Source organism: Epargyreus clarus, unplaced genomic scaffold, assembly GCF_041222505.1.
Source record: "Epargyreus clarus isolate Ecla_fem2 unplaced genomic scaffold, WU_Ecla_fem_2.2 ptg000002l, whole genome shotgun sequence".
Lineage (NCBI taxonomy): Eukaryota > Metazoa > Arthropoda > Insecta > Lepidoptera > Hesperiidae > Epargyreus > Epargyreus clarus.
Window position 1 is genome coordinate 6460340 of NW_027332210.1, and position 23749 is coordinate 6484088.

Consider the following 23749-nt stretch of genomic DNA (forward strand, 5'->3'; position numbering starts at 1 on the left):
CGATTTGAGTTATAAGGCCCGGTACGGAAATTTTATGAGGAGTAAAATCAAGTGTAACACGAAAAGTTGAGGCGTTACGTAGAAAGAGACAAACATATATATCCACACTTTACGCGCAACACCAGTGAAGTCACTGAATAGAAATGTCATAATTTTATTTTTTTAAATATATTTAACGAGATTATCTTAGAATAAAATAGCTATTTCATACAGTTACATATTCTTATCATAAAACACTATATACAAAATAAATATCACACAGTTACTTACTAAACAATGAAACAATAATTGATATGTGCTATTAATAATACTGTCAACATAATATTATTTATTTAATAATTACAACACTACTTTACATATTATTAATAAATTTCATTAGCGCTTTTCCCCATTAATTAAAATACCTAATGTATTTATCGTTTTTTGAAATATTTAGCTCCTAATGGATTTTGTAAGGGTATTTACACCTGACGGAATATATCGGTGTATTTAAAATATATTTTCAAATCTTATTATATAATCTTCTTCTTAGAAAATTTATAAGTCTCGCTAAAAAGGTTACGAGAAACTTGTGCTTATAACGTAACGCCGGTTCGATATGCAGTGGGTTCGATCCCCAGGCAGACAGATATCTAAATTACATTCGATTTCTATTTATGGGTCTGGGTTTTTGTGTATTCGACTTTGTGTATGTTCAAGGCATCCAAGACACACTTAAAATCCTAGTGTGGGTACTTGTGTCTAAAGTATTATTTTGTATATGTATAGGTACATCGAACTTATTATGCTACTTATATATATATCAGTTTGATTTTTTGGATAAAGGTTCACTGAACTAATAATTACTGGGTTAAAATATCTTCATCAGCCGACTATCCCATTAAATATACGACCGTTTTTTGATTATCGATTCGTATAAATCCAGTAACATTCAAATCCAGTTATTATTTAGGTAAAACTGGCTTAAACCAAATAATGTTTTGATTCCAGTATTTCCATTTAATGAGCAGTCCAGTAATTGGATTAGCAGTCTACTACAAAACTAAATAACTCTGATGTGCATTTAGCACTGAAATAATAAAATCAATTCATTTGTTGTAGTTTATTGTTTATTTCCACCGAAATCTTCAGTCAGATGTAAATCGTCCTGATTTGACTTGTCTTACCGAGGCCAAGTAAATAATATCCAATTACTTAATAATAATCGACGACAGCGTTAAATAATTATACTTTAGATATAGTCTACAGTGTCCATGTAATAAGGTACTAGGAAAGAGCTACGATATCTTTGTCTGTCGTAAGAGGCGATTGAAGGGAGCTTCCAGGGCAAGAATCGGAGCTCAAACCGGTCAACCAGCAATAGCCCTGTATAGTCGCAAATGTCTTAATGTTTGGTGTGCGTAAATGTTCACCAAGGCAGAGCCCAGTGCAACGCGCTTAGAGGACTCTGGTTTTATTTTTTAGTCATCCAAAAGTACAAAGCGCTGACGGCCACCGGGGGTGTTAGAGAGTAATAATTCCACATAATCCGTTGTCGCTCTCACGGTACCGGAACGTCTGTAGTTATTTAAAAGAAAATGCTACTCGCTACTCGGCCCGGTCAAACAAGTCCCTTACAGGGAATTCTTGAACAAGCTTAGTTAGCCTAAAAGCTACACAAGAAAATTTATTATTGAAATAATAAAATCTGGACTTCATAAATTAAGTTCCAGAAAGTTATGGTCGAATCTGGAAGTTGGAATTAGGAAAATATATTTCCTTGAAAATTACTCTAGTAAGAATTCAAGGTCGCTTTTCTTTTTATTTAGCTTCAGGCTAAATAGGTATTGGATATTTTTAGAATTATAAACAAAGTTTAAAGTTAAAATCATAGACTTGGATTGTAGAACGCTGAATTTCAGTACAGCGCTACCCTTTCTTTATTATCATACTGTTTTTATTTGTATATTGCCTGGAAGATATTGCTACATTATAATATTTTATGAAAGTTTATTTGTTATTTGTTTATTTGTGTATTTAAATAATATTTGTATAGTAATATAATAAAGCTTAAAAGAACGTCACGGAAAAGATATTAATATTACATTTTGTATAAAAATAAAACAAAATCAGTGGATGAAATGGATTTTTTTTAATAGAGTCGTAAGTAAAAAAATAAATATCAAAATACAAATTAATATTTTTTATTAATAAGTTCTAGACGAGATTATTATATTTCTCTTAAATATTAGGCACATTTATTTTAATAATAAATTTTGTTATTCTTCTTTCGTGATTCTTTACAACATTCACCCCAAGTCTATGATTTAACTAATGGCATATTTCATGAGTATTAAATGAAGTGAAGGGATTATTTCTACGTATTTGTATGAATGCCATCTACGTACCTATTTTTAAATGTACTCGTACCATAATATATCCATAGGTATCTAATCTTTTTTAACATTTATTTGACATCTAGGTACTAGTAAATACTACGGAATTTCGAACCATATAACATTTGATACTAATGGAAATCTATAATTTCGCTATTTAGTAATAATAGCAATACTAATATTTTTTTCTAACAGAAATCGCAGGTATTTACTACAAATTAAACATACTAATTAACTTTCATAAACTTTGTTCGATTTTATAACAGAGTTATAAATTTATTTACTACTTTAACAACGAGAATATCATCCAAAATCAAAATCAATATAAGTAATCTTTGGCATAATTTACTAAATATTTATCCTCTTTGGTTTACAGCGAAGTCAAACAGAGGATTTTATATACTCTCTTGATATTATTGATTAATAAGTTTTTTAAATTATTACTTTTCAATCATATATTTATTTAGAATTAATATTAATTGTAAATAACTGTAATTTATTATTAATTAATATCAAACCGTAATAATTTTAAACCATGTTATCTATATAACCATTTGCTTTTCAGCAGTAAGACAAGTGCTTTTGGTAAAAAAAAAACAGAAAATAATTCAAAGGTATGATGGAAATATAGATGATACAATGAATTAAATTCCTATGAATACTAAATGCCTATTTTTAAGACCTTCCATTATATACAAGCTCTTCAGTTTTAGACTAAAATATTTACAAAAGTATCACAGGAATTTTTAAATAACAAGTCGGAGGGGAAATATTACTTTCTGGAAATTCAATCTATATCATATCGCGAGCTTCAGATTTATATACTAAAATATAAAACTAAAGTATCTTACTTTAATATTTCTTTTATTTAAATAAAATGTCGTTCTCATATTTATGTACATTAAAATGTTATTGCTAAAACTTAACTTTTAATAATATTTTTTGTATTTGCTAAATATACTTTGGTGGAAGAACTTATTAAATAATTTCATTAAATGAATTTACATTTTTTAATTCAATGAAATTGTAATTTACATTTTATTTAAATTCTACGTCTTAAATGCTAAATAAATTTTAATATATCCATAGATGAAAAGTGAATGAGATAATGTAGTAAAAATTACCCTATTACAAATTGTTTGTTATATTTTAGCTGATTGTGTAATGTAATTCGGCTAATTTAATTATGATTAAAAAATTTTAATTTATCCGTATTTTAAGTTAATTTGATGATGAATAATAATAATAATATTTCATTTCTAATTTTACTTTTTATAAATTTTAAATAAGCCAGTAAGTATAAATAAATTAATTCGCGTCCTGTAAAATTCAGAAATTTTATATCAATGAAAATACAATAGAAATTGTAACTGATTTATATTACCGGTTTTTTTATCCTGATAACAGGGTGTTTCTAAACCAAACCATTAGTCATTACGTAAATCAAGGTATAAATAGGCTCAGAACATATCAGATATGAACTAAATTTAAACATACTTACTCCATCCAGGGCGTATCAATTACCCAGTCTTATACAACATCACTCTTATCGAGTAGCCCGTCATCGCTACCCCCGCCTTGCTGTCAGATGTGGTAGTCCCTGAGCGGCTTGACTGACTCCGCTGACGACCTCGGAGTTGGGTCTACTCCAGAGAGCCCAAGAGACCCACTCCGTCGTACAACTAATGTCTTAGTGCCGTAATCGGTAACGAAGTTATCGTTGCGTGTTGGGGTGTTGGCTCTGACGGTTTGGTACCCGCAGCAAGGAGGGTACCGCGATGTGAGGATCTTCTTGAAGGCCTCGCGGAATTCGGTGTTGAATATGGAGTAGATGATGGGGTTGAACGCTGAGTTGGAGTAGCCGAGCCAGGTCAGGATCTTGAAGGCGAGGTCTGGAACAAAGATAATTTTAAACTTAAGGCCTCACACTAGAATAACTGATCATGGGTAATATGGATGAGGTTTATTAAATTTATGGAAGATGTATTTCGGTGGAAAAAAATTGGCACACATTTTTATATAGACATAACAAACAAATGATAAATTGATTGAACCGTAAATAATAATAAAATTTTAAAGACAGTTACTTATTGTAAAAAAGCAACTTTATATTATTTACCTCGTACTTTTTTTTAAATAATTATCTATAAATTTATATATTTTCATTATCTATAAACTAAATTATATACATATTTGTTTTTTCTCTTTGTATTTCTGTTTTTTTAAGTAAATTGTTCAGCTATACAATACGGCACTTTTACTGTCAGATATAACATTGTACCGGAGATATTTTAGGGTAAACAAAGGTTCCAAAAATAAGTTCCTACATAAAATTACATTGCAAATGTGGGTCTACGTGCTCATCTGGTAAACCACCTTAATATCAATTAGGAGTAGGAGTAACAACCCCATAACAGTAATAGGAAAACTTGGGACGTACCATTAGTTTTTCCATGAACTAAACCCAGTTAATTATGGGACCCACAAAGTTCTCGGTCAGACCCTATTATTCCATAGTATAGGTGCTTGACCCAAATACCATAATTACGCCCATATCATGGTTGATGAATGGGGTCTGCGTATGAGTAATTACTACAGGAGAATGCGGTTTTCTCTACATGTTATGAATTATGCAGCCATTTTGTTATGGCTAGGATTTTAAAAGACAATTTATTTGAAAGCAGTTGCTTGATAAACGTCTTGAAGTTACACGTGCAAAGCAGACATAGATTAGTAAAGATTACTCACTCCTAACAAGAAAATGTAACTAGTTTTGAGAATCGAAACAGTTGCGTAAAAAAATTTTGCCACGTCTCCGTGCTAAAAGGTCCCTAAAATATTTGAAATACTTATTTATGTATTATGTAAATTAGGCAGAATTTATTCGTAAATTTTCTCTAAAAATGTTTTTTATTTGTCAAGAATTAAAAAATAACTGACAAATCAGCCTTTTAGTGGCTTCATTCAATTTCAAGGCGGTGAAGTATTTTTACTTATCATAAAAGCAGAAAACAGTTTTTAAATATTATTTGTGACTCTTGACGTCTAGTGCTGTGGACACATACAATTAAAAAATACCTAAGCATCCTAACAGAATTCTACATATTTAGGTGTTCGTCTTGTCAGACATCGAACCTGGTATGGTAACTGCTCTGCAACGCAGTCATCATTCTAGCAACTCTTTCTATTTTATAATCCAACATATTTTTATTCACAAATTAGTAGCGAGTCCACTAGTACAATATAACGTCACTATCACACTCTGCTATACCTTTAGAGGTAGGATTAGTCCTATAGTACAATATAAAGTCACTCTTGATTCTTCTAATAGATTTACTGCAACATACAAGAACAAATTGCACAGTTAGGCGTAGTTCTAAGTACGATTAAACTGCAATTTGTCTCAATTTCTCGGCACTTAAACTTCACCGAGTTAAACGACATACCAATTTGCGTTCCTCACTAATTAAACGGCACTAAAACCTCCGCCACGATTAGAACTGCACGTTTCTAGTTTAAATGCCATTTCTAGAGCTTAATTGTCATTTCTAAGTCTTCTGATAACAATAATAGTATTAGATTCTAGACAATGTGAATCATATAGGTACGTATCTTCTAAGATATAATTAATATCTTCTAAATAATTACTATTTTCTTAAATCATCATAATCGTCTATTATGAAGTTGGTAGAACCCTCTGTGGCTCGATTCCGGCACCACCACCACCACACCTACTTCTGCTTCCTAACAACAGTAACAGCAGTGTTAAGCGCTGCGTTACCCGTTGAAAAGTGTAGTAAGGAACACATACTTATCCAAGACGTTGCAACAAAGTTTTCAGGGGACAACGCATCTTTAGCCAACTTCCGAATATAATTTTATCTGGGGTTGATTACAAATATCCATGCTATGAGGTGGACCTCATTCTTGTTTGATATTTCAACATTATAAAAAAAATACACAGTTAATCTTCCTAATCATCATCATCGTTAACTAATTACTGTGGCATGCTGGGCATGGGTCACCTCTCATTATTTCTTATTAAGAGTTGGTCATACTCAATTACGCTAGCAGAGTGGGGATTGGTAGCCTAAACGCGCCTTTAAGATTTTTTCTATGGAATTAAACGCTAGTTTAATCGTGAAGTATTCTACCGTGTACCATTTTATATTCTAGGTCCTGTACGTATGTTCTTGGCATACACAACACGGTGACTCCTAGTATGGGGCTATGAGCGTAGAAATCTTCTCTCTATTATCTCTTTATTGTCTAACATTCTGTTTAACAACATAAATAAAATATTTCCATTTGCTTTCATTAAACAAAATCCTATACCATTTTGGTTCCTGTATGTTACGAAGTCTTTGTTTACTAAAAATAAATTTACAAATAAGCTGGTCAAAAAATAAGTGGGTCTTACAAAAATCTTTTCCGGGAAATATTTTTTCCCTTAATATTTCCTTTGAGGAAATTGTCTTGAGTACTATACCCTCCGTTTATACCTTCGCTTGGTTTTATTCTGATTGAATAAGGGCCGCATAACAAGAGGAACAGGTGAGTTTTGTTTTTTTATGATTGAATTTAGTCCTTAGGGTCGTATTGTACTTTGAAATTGAAGGGCTTTTGTGGCGACAAAAATTGAATATTGAGCGGTGATTGCTTAGTGGCGTTAAGAGGCTGAATCTCTGAAGAAACCCGGGTTCAAATCCTACATAATTTAAGTCTTAAATTTAAGTTAATTAAGTTAATTTAAGGTTTAAAAGGTATATTTTATATTAGAGATTAATCATTACTTCTGACATAGGTAAAGGAAACCAGCGTGAATATACCTACTTTTTATGGGTTGTTCATAAATTTCTCAAAGGTATGCGGTATCTCCCAATTTGGACTTACCTAGTCTAATTTATGGCCTAAATTTTACGGTTTCCATAGCTAGAAGTACCTACGTCGGGTATTGGTAGTCGGTATAGGTAAAGAATTTTGAAGATTCCATAATAAAAGAAGGGTACACAATACACATTCATTATCATATTTAAGTAGAATAAATTGCCTAATTATAAAAGATAGTCAATAAAAATTAGGAAGAAAATATGGAAGTGTGAAGTACAAAATTCAGAAAGCCCACAAAATTTTTATTCCAATTATTATATGAAACGAAACAGTGTTAAAGAGACTTACCAGGAATACAAGTCTTGCAAAACGCAGCGACGATATTCACACAGAAGAACGGCACCCAGCACAGTAGGAACACACCCATGATGATGCCGACCGTGATGGCCGCCTTATGATCAGACACGTGGTAGGGTGACGAGTGCACGTGGGTATGTACCCGGGTCCGGACGGATTTTGTCCGGTTGTCCGGGAGTTGCACCGTCCGGGTGACCGCACGGATTGACTTCACGTGTTTTTGCGCGTAGCAGTAGAGCCTGGGGATTTAAGTATTGGTTAGTAGGAAAAAATAAGATTTAAGGTTTAATGATTCATCCTTGATGATATTAGTCATTGATAATATTATGACGTTTGCTACTATCATAGTCGCACACTAGAATATTTCAATGCGTCTAAGGTATGTATAGATGTATTTTTATGGATATTTGGATACAAAACTCCAAAGTCAGCACAACAATTTAAATTTATTGCTCTGGATGGTTGGGATTCGAACCTGAAAACTTTGCATATCAAATCGGAGTATAATGACATTTTGTTTTTTGAAACTCAAGAAGCGATTACGCTATTGCACATGATGACCGGCGCATGATTTATTTTTTCCAACTTAATACAACATTTCGTACACAATTTAAATCTGTTTACATTATATTTACTCGTCTATTATTTTTGAAAATTAATATACCACAATAAGTTACACACAAAATAAAAATATTGCCTTAGATTCGGCAGCCCAACGACTAACATTACGAGTATTATCTATTCCTATTTTATTCCTTCAAAAAAGAGAGTTTTGCCGTTTTGTTTTACGAAAAACCTTTCTTTTACTACGGTATAACTCCCGCTTATTGCGACAATAAGTGTTGGTATCCACAGCAGATTAACTTCATATGAAAACGCTACTGTCCATACCTTAGATAACCCTATATACCTAGCTCGCTGCCTACAACATTGGCAAGAGAATAGTACTATACAACCTAAGCCGACACAAGACAGCTTATGTAAATGTGAATACACAGGGCCTTGTATGTGATACTGATCAAAGTCTGTATTATTGTTTACACTTATGATAGATATCCCAACTTATACCCATGGGGCTCGGTCCCAAAATCCAGTTAGTGTTTGATTATTAATTTACTGTTTTGGATATGAAGCGTTTAAGCTGAAGTTAATACAATGAAATATGGAAGTAAGGATAATAGGTACTTTAGTTCGATTTTAATAAGATATTTAATTTAATTATATTTAATTTAATCTAAATGCTTTCTTCGTCTAATTACCACTCTTAAGGGCATAATATTAAAGAATATATTTAGTGCTTATTTCAGTTATATAAAGAACTTTTCTAGCTTCATATTTTCCTTTACCGCAAGTTGTCATTGTGTATGATTTTTTTGTGAAAATATTATGTGTTTTATGGAGTTTCTTTCGCCGCTTCTTCTCCATAACGAAACACCTTCCGGTTGTTCAAGGAAACGGTGGTATGATATATTATCATACAAAAATAATTCTGTAAGGAATGTACTTCGAATAAAATATAATAATAACTAAATAATTTTGATTTTAAACTACTGGGAAATATTTCATGTTACTGTACCACTTGCGTGGGGTCTTTAGGTCAATATTAAAGTAACCTTACTTCCACAAAAAATCATTATCATGTTAAGAGAAAATTAATTACTCGCATTTTTCCTAACCTTAAATATATCGGCTCTTGAGATTACACTATTAAGATAATATTTTTTTTTAAACGATAAGTAGGAATATATATTACCTTTTCTTGGACCAAATATTGTCCTTGATAGTTTTTTTAGAAAATCGACTTCCCTGTCAGTGGGTGTGAATCTGATTTGACCTTTGATCTTCAAAATTATGTACGTATTAAAAAATAATTATTACTTGCTTAAAAGGCGAAGGAAAAAATTATGAGGAAATATGAAAGAAGGAAAGAAAATCTTTATTCGCATAATCACAACACAGAAAATTAAATAACAGAATGCATAGGTATAGGTATATGCCCGCCTGAAAATTATGGAAAAAAAACTCTAGGGTGTGTGAAGTCTACCAATTATTAATGACCAATGACGGTAGACCATGCTTCTCCGTTATTCTTATTCCGAGAGGAAAACCTTGCCCAGCAGTGGGACAGTAATACATAGACAATACCAGATACCTAGGTGCTTGCTAGCAGAAAAATAGCGATTATAAATGATTATTATTTAACGATGATTAACGTGTTTGCCTTTTACCGTAATATTAAGCAAAAAATGTATTCATAAATAAAATAAACCCTTCCTTTTTTAGTATGCAAATATAAGTATATCGGGAACTCATTTCGGCTCATAAATTTGTATCAGTGGTTGTTTTAATGTTTACTCTGAGTAGGAAGTGGGATTCGTGACATTTACTCAGTAAATATTAAAGCAATATTTTGTTTCAATAAATATTCGGGGAAGCTGTAAGCATTTATTATTCTACATGTTTCATAACTGATACAAAAAGGTTATTTGGTTATTTAAGTAAGACATATTTTATTTGTTTATTGTGTTCTTTGTTTATTGTTATTTGTTTATTGTGTTATTTGGTTATCGGCAGCGGCATAAGCAACTAGAACGTAGCCTGTTCTAGTTGCTTATGCCGCTGCCGCTAGTACAGTTTTGTTGTTTGAGCGACCGACACACGAGCGGTACATATTTGGTTATATTAGAAAAAAATGTTAACAGTCGATTGTCTACGTACAGAGGAATTAGCTACCAAATAATCGACAATCAATTTTTCACAGTTGCATTAACCGCTACTCAACCTGTTGATTATATCAATAAGGTATATCAATGAGGTATCATCAATTTCAAAAGTAGTGATAACCTAGTGTAGTAAGAAACTCAGCCTCACAGTTGGGGATCCGAGGTTTGATTCCTAGACATACGTCTCTATTATGAAGTTATTTGCTTACTAAAGAATTAATTATCATTTGCTAAAATGGTGAAAGAAATGCCTGAGAATTAAAAAAAAGTTGGTTTGGGTGTGTAAAGTCTAACAATTCGCACTTCGCCAACGCGGTAGACTATGGCGTATAACTTTATTTTAAGAAACCCGTTCCCAGTAGTGGGAAGGTACTGAATTGACGATTACGATACATACCTGCAATATATACTAATCATGACGATACACGGCAGTATGAAGGATATACAACTCGATACCACCGCGTACGTCGGCGTCAGCACTAACGCACAAGTTGGGTATCTTGGTGGCTTCTGTGTCGCTGTCGCCTCTTCTAGTGGGCGGTGGAGACCGAGGGAGATGGGTAGGAAGCTCACTAGGACAGCCAGGAGCCATATTAGAGCTATTGTGACGATCGCCACTCGTCTGGTCACCCATCGGCCGTATCTGAAACAAAGTGTAATTGAGTGCTAATTACCGACCGGTGGCAAAGTCGTCATCAAAGGTCTGACGCGCAAAGAGTTCCAGGTTCAATTCCCGGCCAGATATGTAAATGATGAGTTGACTTTTTGTGAGTTTATGGCACATACGTTATAGGGAGCCTAGTGTGGGGTTGTGAGTGTAGTATTTTCAGTTAGGTAATTGTTAATGCTAAAAACATCTTAACACTGCTGTTATTAGGCAGAAATAAGTGTAGAAATGGTGCCAACAAAGTGGAACTACAAAGCTTTCTACCTTCAAAATAGCAATATTAGGCACGAAACTTAAAAGGATTTGAGTACTTAGTACTGTATAGACGTCAGTGGACTTAACGTACAAGACTAAAGCTAGTCACGTTCTATAGTTAAATTCTAAGACTTCATAAGCTTGCAGCCTTCATGTAAATTATTCAAGAGACTTACCTATATGTATATTATATAGACAAATTAAATTAAATTGCAAACATACAGGGTGTTCCGTAAGTAACACGACAAACTTATAAAATAAAACAATCGATAGTTCAATAACGGTGACACTAAGGTATTTTTTTTTCTCTAACAGGTCAGCTAACCTAACCTAACCTAACCTAAGTTCTCCCCAAATTTGTCAAGGTACTTACGAGACACCCTGTATAAGTTTAAGTATTTCATGAAGATTTATAAGCAGTTTATTTTACTGTAAATGGCCACATGGCGACCATTTAGGACAGAGCACAAGAACAACACTACGCTAATAAACGAACAACAATTATTTTCTGCGACAAGAATCGCCGACTGTCGCTGCTTGTTGTCGCAGAGTCGGCATGTGCTCTGTATCTTACTTACTAAACTCATATAGATAGAAGCAGTAATCCTAGTGGTTATAAATTCAGCGTCTCACGCTGAAGTTCCGGGATTCGGTTCTCAGCGCATGCACATTTTTTTGCAATTTGTGATGTAGAAATTGATTATCGCTCGCTATAATGGTCAACAAATAACGAGGAAACACACATAGACCAGTGCCCAACAATGGGACAACTATAGGATGTTGACGACGTAAAGCCCACGCAAACGAAGTCGCAAGCGTAATCTAGTATTACATAACACTAATATATTATTCACAGAGAAATTTTAATAAATAATTAATTACAATGCCGTTATAAAGTTGTGAAGTTGAATGTTAGTACGAGTTTTAATATATTTATACAAAAACAAATTCATTTTAAAATGTAAACTGTGTAAAATAAATATCAAATTTTAATGATTGTTTATTTCTAAGCTTGAAGTTATGAGACATGGTTCGAGTTATAATTACCCAAGTTTGTTTCATTTGTAAATACGAGTTTTACTTATTTATGTAATTGTCGAATGTAATTTAATTTAAATGAAAAACTTTTATATGATAGGCGTAGGTAACGAGCATGGGCTCTACTTGATGGTAAGAGGTAAATCCATAAACATCTGTATTTGACCCCGGATAAGATTACAATCTTACCTGAGATCGGTCACTGATGTGTTGCTGAAGTCTAAGTTGGACCGCCTTGGATAAGTATCTCTTCCTTACCCTCCTTTAAACTACTTAATGTTACGAGTCTTGAACTACCAATGTCCATTTTATCTTACAGTAGTTGGGTATATCATTAAAATGGTGATATGACCAGTATGAAGAATGAATAATAATGGATGAATCATTTTAAATTAATTTTGAGTGACTAAGTAAGTATCTACTCGTAGAAGAAAGAAATTCCTGAGTCGTGGAGTTCATAAATACAGACAAACAGAAATAAAAATAAAATTTAAATTGTGTCTGACGGGAATAGAACCTGGAACCATTTGCTTCAGACTAGTACGGTAACCGTTGCATCAAAAAGGTAAGTTAAACATCTGAGATAGAAATACTATGTGACAAAAAACTGATGTAAATCCATTCTACTACCTTACCTTAAAGGGTCCTTAATATGTATGTATCGATCCAGAGATATAGCACATAGGTTGAGTATGGACGCCGTGGAACACATGACGTCACAGGCCACCCACGTGTCGCAGAATTGTTCACCGAACACCCAGTACCTGGAACAAATAATATTTATAACCCTTATATATAACCCTATACAAGATACCTTTGGGTTTTTCTTAACTTATTTTACTTAAGGTCTGTTTTTGATTGTCTTTAATATAGGTATTTAAATGCTTCATTAGATGTTTGTCTGGGTAAGTGCTTATAAGGATTTATACTCCTTGTGCATCTAGGTGGTTGACCTATAGAAGACAGCAGATAACCTGGTTGCAGATGGTATAAGGCTGATTTGAGTGGCGCCATTTATTAGAGGCCTATTTCAAGTAGTAGGTCTTTAAATGCTAATGGATATATAGATAGAGGAATTTATTTATTCTTATTCCTAGGCTAGCATTATTCTAAGCTACTGCGCTTTTCGAAATCTAAATGGTTGAAAAAATTGCAATTATTCTTCAACCTTTTTCGAATATTTTAAAACTGATTATAAGGTACAAGAAAGTATAACGATTTCTTCCTAATGAAAATAACCGGAAAATTATGAAAAGTAATCAATGTATACTTGGAAATACTGCCCCTTTTAACTTAATTGAAGACAACCCAGGATTAAAAGAAACTTGAAGTGCACTTTTGGGTTATTCAAGTATGGGTTTGAGAGTATTAACAACCGCCATACCAAAACTTTGGTTCCCAACGACCTTGAATATTAAGTAGCTTTTGTGTTTTCTTCGTGTTACATAATATTACCAACCATAGCTATTTTTTACACCAATTTCTACTCATTTTACGGTAAGGATGGTTTGAAAATTGTTTGATAATTGATGGTTATTGGAGGTTTCGATTAATGAAGATAGTAATTTTAAGAGGGGTCGTTAGTCTAATGTGTCAATTAGTGGCTTAATTTCTTGCTCGTTTGCGTACTTCAGAAGGCACATTAAGTTGTCAGTTCTGTACCCTTACCATGAGTTTTTACGTTTTGACAAATACTGTTATGGTGTTTGTTTACGTATCTGCCCATAAAATTTCCAATCAGCCCCCTAGCGGATTGTCTCAGAACCATAGTGTCAGTAACGTAACATTCCATGTATAAATTGACAAAATGGCACTTTATGTTTTGTCTCCCTTTTTTGCGAACATGTGAGGTAGACAAAAAGTTCATCGTCATTTGCGCACTTACTTATTGTTACGTTTACTTAGTCTGTTGAAGCAAACGGAACAGAATAATGGATTGAGTAAACATAACGTAAACTTGTGGGATGTTTTGAAAACTCATAGTAAAGGACACAGGTTAACATTAGACTTAACACAGGTTCTGCCACCTTTCTGATAACCGCTTAAGAGCTGGATCAGTTAATCAGACTTTAGTCTAAGATCTTCTGATGTTAATTTAAGTTAAAAACTACTTACCCAAGCAGGTCGTTAACCCCAGCGAAAGTCATGACCGCAGCCGCCACCAGCATGTCAGCGATAGCCAGTGACGCCAAGAAGAGGTTGCCAATCCGCCGTAATCCCCGGTCCGTGTAGATCGCGATGCACACCAGGATATTTCCGGCGGCGCTCACGAATATCAGCAGCGAGAGGAATATTCCTGTGGGAATAATCTGATATTAGTCTACCTACATCATACAAACAGTGGTAGGTTTAAGGTAATAGAAGCCTTTGTGGTCCAACTACAAAGGATGCAATACCTATTACTGCCCAAAAATAAAAAAATAAGTGGTGTCCTGTTTGTTCCGCTTGCACGGTGTGGTAAGTAAGGCATACTTTTCCGAGGTGTTCCAGCTTAGTCCTTAGGGGTAGCGGCGCATCTGTGGCCGACCTCAGGTAAGAATATCTAATCCTATCTGGGGTTGATTACAGCTGTCCATGAGCGGCAGTAGCCACTTACCATCATGTGGACTGCATGTTCGTCGGCTACTCCTATATTAAAAAAAAAGTGTGATTCTCGGTTGAACGGTACGTACGGGTTCTACCACTAGTTTTGAAATTATTGGCACAATTATCTTAAAGCAATATTAAATTACTATAAAACTTATACGATATTGCATTCTGAGAGACTTTCCACCATAAAAGTTTACTGTAGGAACACATTTGTGATCGACCTCAGGTTGAAATCAATCTTGTTTGATTTGATTGATATCTATGAGTAAGACTTACTTACTTATTACTTAAAGCCTGGGTGGTGTCAGGTAGATGGCATAATGTATGAATTTACCATCTGAATTTTATCTTCATCAAAATTACACGTAAAACATTCTTATACTCAGAGATAAGGACCACCAACTTTCTAATTTAGCTAAATGAAGCCCTAACTTCTCAAATTAGCTAAATGATTCTATGCTCTTCCGTACTTCTCACACGGAATGTGCTTATAAGCAATATAAATGGCCCAGTCGTAAGGTCCAGACATCATAATGTGGCCCTCGGAACACTCGACCTAAGGCTTAGCTCACATAACGATTAAACGCACTCACCACATTGTTTTTTAAACTAATGCAAGCATTAGTGACTTTTTTCAGTGACTGATTAAAATAATTGGCCAATTGCAAATCGAACTCGCACATGTGGGTTCCGTACCACCAACATTATCATTTTTTTTATTTTTACGTTTTCTTTATATAGCAACCACTGAATTAAATACATTGTGAAAATTTCAACTATCGACCCATTACGGTTCAAAAGATAAAGCGAAATACATCGAGACATAGCGGTTTCTTGTAGGGCGACCCTCATTTATTTTAAACTTATTTATTTTTAGTAATTGTTCTTATAGTCTTTATACATGCTTTGTCATTTCAAGTGTCTATCTATAAAGATTCAGGAGGTAAAGCCCTGTGACAGAAGAACAGACGGACAGACGATCAGACGGACAGACGGACAAACACAGGAGTCTTGGTAATAGAGTTCAGTTTTTACCCTTTGGGTAGGGAACCCTAAACACGTAAATTGTTATATTTCGACCGCGACTTGTTTGAGCGCGATTTTTATGTGTCCCATAATAAAAGTATGGTGGCGTACGCATTCGGTTTTTTAGCCAGTCTTGATGGACGAGCGATAAAACTAACGCCACAACACACGCTGTTCACCAGAAATTCATGATGGTACTGAAATAAATTTAAGTCAAAAGTGTTCATATGCGTTTTTGCGTTTTCAGCTATTTCGATTCCCTATTGCGTTTAATCGTAGTGTGTGCTAAGCCTACGTCATAACGTTTGGTCGAGTAAAAACGACGATATTACGCCTTTATTACAATCTGGGTTATTTTTTTCAGAAAATTTCAGTCTAAATGATACTGGGCTTATGTTTTAGGATCTTCAAGACAATTATGCTTTATTCCGGGAAATTAAAAATTTACAACCTTAAAGGTTTGTAATCTAAATTATATTTATTCGGAGATCTTTTTCATTCTTAAAAGTTGAAGTTGATGTTTAAGTTGTATAAATGGTTTAATTGGTGTATAAATTATTAGTTGTTTGTCAAAGCACAGATTAAAGAATATTGATGGATAAAGTATTTAGTCTGCACATAACTTGTAGCGAAATTCGCTATTAAAGATAATTAGGCGTTTTTTAAAACGAGTTTTGGTTTGGAGAGTGTTGTAAGGAGACTTCAGTACCCTTACCATGAGTTTTCAAAACATCCCACAACTTTACATTACGTTTATCCATTATTGTGTTCCGTTTGCTTCAGTACACTAAGTAAACGTAATAATAAGTAAGTGCTCAAGTCTTTTTGTGTGCCTCACATGATCGCAAAAAAGAGAGAAAAACATAAAGCGCCATTTTCTCAATTTAGACGTTTAATGTTACGTTACTGACACTATAGTTCTGATACAATCCGCTAGGGGCGCTGATTGGAATTTGTATGGGCAAATACGTAAACAAATACCAAATCAGTCATTTTTGTCAAAACGTAAAAACTCATGGTAAGGTAGGGTACAGGGCGGAATCCAATCTTGCCATTGATTGCAGATGTCCATGGGCGGCATTAGCCACTTACCATCGGGGGGACTGCGTACTCGTCTACTACTCTTATATTATATAATAATATATAAATCTAGTGTCAAATTGTTCTCGTGTTATGAAAAATGCATTTGGTAATTCACACACTACAATTTCATGTATGTATTTTATATACATATACAGATATACTTACCAACAAGCAGTATGGACAACAATGTGACCGCGTCGGGGTCATCGGGGTCATACTCCACCGTCGTGTCATTCCCAAGCCCGACCTGTAACAAACAATATAGTGGCTAAAGCATTCAAAAGAGACATGCACTTACTATAAAAACAAAAAAAACCTTACTGTTTAAGTAATAAGGCGTATGTTATTTCGACAATTTAGGTACCCTCCGCGATACTAAAAGTAAGAAACAAAAAACTACTCTATAGTCTGATTCATAATTAGGTGTCCAAAATGTAAACAAAGGTGTTGACCTATCAAGAAAATACGTTTCAAATAATAGTTTCTTACTTTTTGACAACATTAAATTTATACAACAATAATAAAATAATAATCTAAATAATTAAGATCAATTCACGTTTTCTAATATTTATATTACCTCAATTTCGTTCCATATAGTAATAATAATAAAGAACAAGGTTTATGGTAGAAAATTAAAATGTGATAATGGTAACACAATCGGAACCCAAAACATTTCTTGTGCCGTCATTTTTAAGTTTCGTAGCTGATATTATTCATTTTCGTGATTGTAATCGAACTCAAATGAATTATTGTTATCATAGCCCGTTTGTTAAATTGTGAATAATTGTAAAGTTTTCGTATTTTGTTGAGTTTGTTAAAGTTTTTGTTTCTTGTTAATTTTGACAGTGACATTTGTTTGTTTACATTTTGGACACCTAATTATGAATCAGACTATAATAGTGTAGTCTATCACCTTGTGGGTAGTTTGTCTCGAGCGCATACGACACGGAATGAAAGCGGACTTTGTGGGGGCAGTCATGCTAGACCGTCGGTGAGGACGGACGTGTTGGTGCGTCAGCGAGCCAAAGTGATACTACTATCCCGACGTTGAGTCAGTAACACTACAAATGTTCAGAGGATACAACATAAATCTAAATTTATAATTTATCTGACCAAGCATCTAACCCGGAGTCGGCGTGTTAAATCATTACGGTGATCTACCACGTGGGACGTCAATAAAAATTAATCAATAGGTTAAATAGATTGTAGAAATTTTATTATAAACCCACTTTTTGCTCTAATGTTAGGCTTGTTAAGATGTTTTCCTATAGTATTATAAAACATTTATAATTGTGTCGAGGGAGCACTATAAAAAAGCACGCTTTATAAATTTCACACATTGTTAATAAAGTGAGTAGGACGAGCATGTAAAGTTTTCACGAATCTTAGCGATTAAAGAATTCATTTCTGCCTAATAACAGTGTTGTTAAATTTTGCTCTGTTCTTTTATAAACGTTGTCGTAAAACATATTTAGCTGAGGCGTTCCAACTTATTCTTGGGGGTAGCAATGCATCTTTGGTTGACCTGCAGAACTATATTTGTGCCACCAGAGTCGAACCACAAAGGGTTGTACCACCTTCGACATTGTCTTATCTGGGGTTGATTACGCTATACTTGGACGGCTGTGGCCATATACTATCAGGTGGACTATATGCTTGGTTGCTACTTCTATATTAAAAAAATGTTTTAAGAAGCTACCGTTTTTTGTGCCGCTAGTGTCGAACCACAGAGGGTTCTATCACCTTCGACATTTTTTTTCATTTTGCATATTTTCTTTTAGGTAAAAAGTGTATATTCTTTCATAAACTAACAAAGTATAAATCTTATCCATTAGGTGAATGTGCCTTAGAATAGAATATTCCCCACAGGTCAATAACCTCCACTCTACTTCCGTTTACGGCCATTTTATGCGCCGGAAGCGCGGTAATAGCTCGTTTTGTACAAGTTCTGCGGTAGGAATAAGTTTGCGGATAGCATAGAGTATGCGGTGGTAATACGGAATTATAGTTGATTTGTATATTGTATTATCAGGCAGTGATTAGTGGTTAAGACACTCTTGATTCAGAGGTCCGAGGTTCAAATCCTAGGCACGTACCTCTTATTTTTCAAAGTTATGTAGTACGTAGCACAAACTAATTATTATTACTTGCTTAAACGGTGAAGGAAAACATCCTAAGGAAACCTGCATACTTGAAAAATCGTAAAAAAAACTTTTCACATTCGCACAGCACGGTGGACTATATTTGAGAGAAGACCAGTACCCAGCAATGTAACGGTAATGGGTCGATGATATACATAATAATATATTGTACTATTGGAAAATAAATATAATCTCGTTTATTATTTAAACTGGGACAAACAGATGGAACGTCATCTTTCAACATGCCCGTTAATCAGAGCCAAGCCATTTATTGATAAATAATCCACTACAACCTAGTCATAGCCAAGAGTAGAGGTAGTCGTTAAGTCATAAATAGTTGAAGGTGGTAAAACCCTTTGTGGTTCGACTCCGGCGGCACCACCGCCACACCTATTTCTACCTAATAACAGCAGTGTTAGGCGCTGCTGTGTTCCGTTTTGGAGGGTGTGGTAAGGGAGACAGACTTTTCCGAGGCGTTCCAGCTTAGTCCTCAGGGGTAGCGGCGCATCTGTGCCCGACCTCAGGTAGGAATATCTAATCCTATCTGGGGTTGATGATGGGGGGCGGCAGTAGCCACTTACCATCAGGTGGACTGCCTGCTCGTCTGCTACTCCTATATTATAAAACAAAAAAAGTCGAAGCCAGCCGTTGCCTCCCATAACTATTATGAATAAAATGGTAAAATATTTTTATTTCACTTCTGTCTCAGATATTTTGTTTGGAATAAACCCTTATTGTCATCACCGCTTCATTATGTGTAAAATATAATTCTGCATTCAAAAACATTTTTCCTTCTGAATTTAAATAGTCGTTTCAGGTAATTGCACCCCATTTATATGTCCTCTGTAATAAGATGCACATAAAAGAGATCTTTATTCGCTAACGATAAGAATGGTAATTTAATAAACGACCATGTAACAGCGCGTCGTAAAACTGGAACCATAGAGTATAATACATATAGACAAGCCATACATATTTTTACCTGGCTGCAGCGGGTAATGTAATGTAATTTTAAGCGAATCATGTATGTCTCATTCTTTGGCGTGCACAGCCCAAACGGCTTAACGGGTTTTAACATATAATGATGTGTTGTTGGTTATGTATAGTAGAGCTATAATTTTATAAGCCTTTTTGTAATAATTACTTAATTTTGCATCTCCTTGTAGCCCGACACTGATGTCGTAAATCAGAAGCTGAATAAAACCTAAATTCGCCTTTAGATTCCCATCTTTCCTAATTTAAACCATTCGTAAATCAAATAGCATTTGCATCTGTCATTTTGTCTTTTACAGGTTCAATGTCTGTTAATATGTGTAATGAGTGTTAAAATAAATACATCGACCACAAATGAGGCTGTTAGAACTAGAGTAGCCTAACTACAAAAACATGATTTACAATATGGGGAAAAGTAAAAGTGTATAGTCCGCTCTGAAGTCGTTGCGAGCAGGTGTAGTCATACAATTTGCTATGGCCACGTGATTCATTTCTATATTCAGAGCTGACTAGCAGTTTTACGCGGGCTATACAACATTTTTAAATTACGAAAATACAGATAGGTCAAAAATTATTAAAATACAGTTAGGCCACTCTGGTTCTAGCAGCCTCAAATATACGACACGATACACAAGTGGTATTTCTATTCGTTGTTTGTCCTATGACGGGAACCGTACAAGTTCATGCATATTCAACTAGGCATTCATTGACATTGATTACACACGCATACTCAGAGTTTATTACGTGGTTTTACATATGCGTGAAGGTGGATAGGTCAGAGTATTATTAAGGAGGTAAGGGAGCCTTTCCGCAAATTACTCGTAGATATTAAGATTTCTTGAATTCTTAATTATCAACATTATTTCTTAAAAATCCGTGTACCAAAACGTCCTGGTGTCATTGTTATGTAAAATTACTAGAATTTACAAGAAAATTACAAGTTACAAGAAAATTTGTAATTTTTGTTTCAACTACAAAATTGCCACCGATCCTTGAAAAAAGAACGCGAACGAACGACCCCTGAATATTGAAACGTCTCTCTTTCACACCTTTGAAACCGGAACAGCAGTGCTTACCTACTAATACCTACTCTCGGACATATAAAGCAGAAATAGGTGTGGCGCCGGTATTTCCAGAGTCGAACCACAAAGATTACTATATATATAGTTCTTTATATTTGTCTTGTAATACAAAAATATTCCATTTGTGTTTATTTATATTACTAGTATGTTTATTTTTATTTAGCGTATCGGTATTTATACGATGCATATTTTCTGCTTTACCCAAAGGTTGACTGGTACATAATGCTTCTAGCATTATATCCGTATAATCCGTATTATATCCGTATCCTTTTATAACAATTTTTATGGTATAATAAACTTCTAAATAAATAAATAAAGATTTCAACCACTTTAGTGAATTTACTGCAGTAATTTATTTTTAAATTTACTGTTACTTCAACTTTAACAAACAAAATAGCATTTTGAAGCAAAAATAAACTATATTGTTACATTTTATAAACAAGTACTTAATTATTTAGTCTGTGCTGTCTTGTACGTCAAAAGAACGTCATGTTTAACGAGATTTTTCCTACAAGCTCAGAGGTCTAGTCTAGACTAGATTTTCTAGAATACCTTATTTGTATGCAAAATAAACGCTTGTTTAGAATAGCGTGGTATTGTGCTCGGCTCGGTTGTATCAGCCTTTTCTGAATAATATAAGTAAATAAATTATTTCTATACCCATTTCCGTGCATGCTATATTGGTACAAACATAAATTTTAGACGGAGAACAGATACTTTCTTTAATTTTATATGTGATGCGATCTCACCTTTGTCTAGGATTAAGGAAAGAAAGAAAAAAGAAACAAAATAAAAGAAAAAAACGAAACAAATAAACACAAAAGCTTATAATAAATTATAGAGGAAAAGACCATGAACCAGAACAATATTTAATGGGACGGTAATATTACAACACTGACATACCCCACACTCTTTTCTATAAACAATAAGCCAATTCTAAAGAAACAATTTACATCAACCACGCCATAGTTTTTAGAGGCAGTAGCCACTTAAGATCAAGTCGCTGGCCTGTTACTCCTTTAAAAAAAATGATTGGACAAAGGAGGTTCGGGCTTACAGTCAACTCAATCTTGCTGATCGAACAATCAGCTGTTTTTTAAAACATAAACCTTCGACAAGGTTTGACGACTATCCAATTTAGATTCTCGATCAGCCGAGATTTTTGGATAGGAACTTGGCCCTTATTTTACATATTAACAAGTATTGTATGTACACCAAAATTGTTCAGAAGTTTGTGGATATCGATAAATTCCGATAACTAACCGAAGTTGGTACAAGTTCTGAATATATAGAGCTTATTTCATACCTACTATTTACTTGTTACCAATTGGTAAGGCAAAGTTATATTAACACTAACACAAGTGATAGGTTTGTTAATTAAAGGTCAGTGAACTTTATTTGGGTATTTTCTTTAGTTTAATGAGCTTCCTAGCGTGTTTTGGATCCAATGGTTTTGTGGATTTTAATAAAGGCTTCTTATACTGTTAGCAATATATTCAAATTATTTAATTATAGTATTATTTTAATTAATTATTTTGTGTTATTTTGATGATGTGATTATAAGAATCATAATAATAATTGCCCATTTATATAGTTACTGGCAGGTACGATTGTATAAGTTAGCTTAAAAAAGAAAAAGAACGGTCTTGTTTTGAATAATAAAAGTTATAGATTAATTTGAATATATTTCTAACACAATAATCTTTAGAAAATATTATTCCACGCCAGATAACTTTTTCAGGGAACCTTCTTATTCTCATGCACGTAATTAGAGTAAAAACTGATGTTATCACAGACGCGTTCTTAACTACTAAACGCTGTTCTTAAATACTATGGAATGCCTTATACCCGTATGTCTGCCGCCTCACAATATTCTATATGGACTATCTAAAGCCCATATCTTAAACTCTAGCCTCTATACCTCTTTACTATTTGAATTTAAAAGTTTTTGATATCGCAGTCTTACCGTGAAGAGTTTGCCTTAATGACATTAGCTACCCTTTCTAACAACGATACTTTTGTTCTCGGAAATGACGAACACATTCCAAGTTTAAGCAACTTCGGCTTTCTCATTAGCGGAAACGTGACGAGTTTAGATATATTTGTAGAGAGAAGTTTTATATTAGCATCGTTCTTTTTGGTAGGATCATAAATGGATGGATTTAAGGTCAAAAGAACACGCTGATGTTGACATAACGAGATGGTAGTAGAAATTTTTGTTTCGGTCAGCATTACCAAAAAAGTTTTTTTTACAAGATAGAGGTAGCAGACGAGCATGCAGTCCACCTGATGATAAGTGGTTACTGCCGCCCACGGACATCTGTACTCGTTTTACGTGATCTTCATTCGAGGACCTTCCTACTAGTGTTAAATAAAGTGAAATTGGTTCAACCGTTATAAATTTCGACTTAGCTAAATCCCATAGGCGCCATGCATTTTTTCCGGATAAAAGCTTCGGGTATCTTATGTTATTCTCCGCTCCATAAACTATATCTATATATCACGTCGATCTTTTTATCCGTTGCTACGTGAAAGATGGACAAACCAACAATATAATATCAAATGTCAGATCATATATAGTATACAGATT

General features: G+C 34.0%; 1 protein-coding gene across 1 annotated transcript in view; it reads right to left on the bottom strand.

Annotated features, from left to right (window-relative positions):
• Positions 1–3580: 3580 nt before the first annotated feature.
• Positions 3581–23749, bottom strand: part of Dopr1 (dopamine receptor-1) — a 34584-nt gene continuing 14415 nt past the window's right edge. Inside the window, exons 3-8 of the mRNA XM_073076762.1 lie at positions 17109–17190; positions 14361–14541; positions 12881–13009; positions 10683–10928; positions 7554–7801; positions 3581–4267 (exon numbers count right to left, since the gene is read on the bottom strand). Of these exons, the coding sequence (XP_072932863.1) occupies positions 3960–4267; positions 7554–7801; positions 10683–10928; positions 12881–13009; positions 14361–14541; positions 17109–17190 (1194 nt within the window). The 3' untranslated portion in view covers positions 3581–3959. The remainder of the gene's footprint in view (positions 4268–7553; positions 7802–10682; positions 10929–12880; positions 13010–14360; positions 14542–17108; positions 17191–23749) is intronic.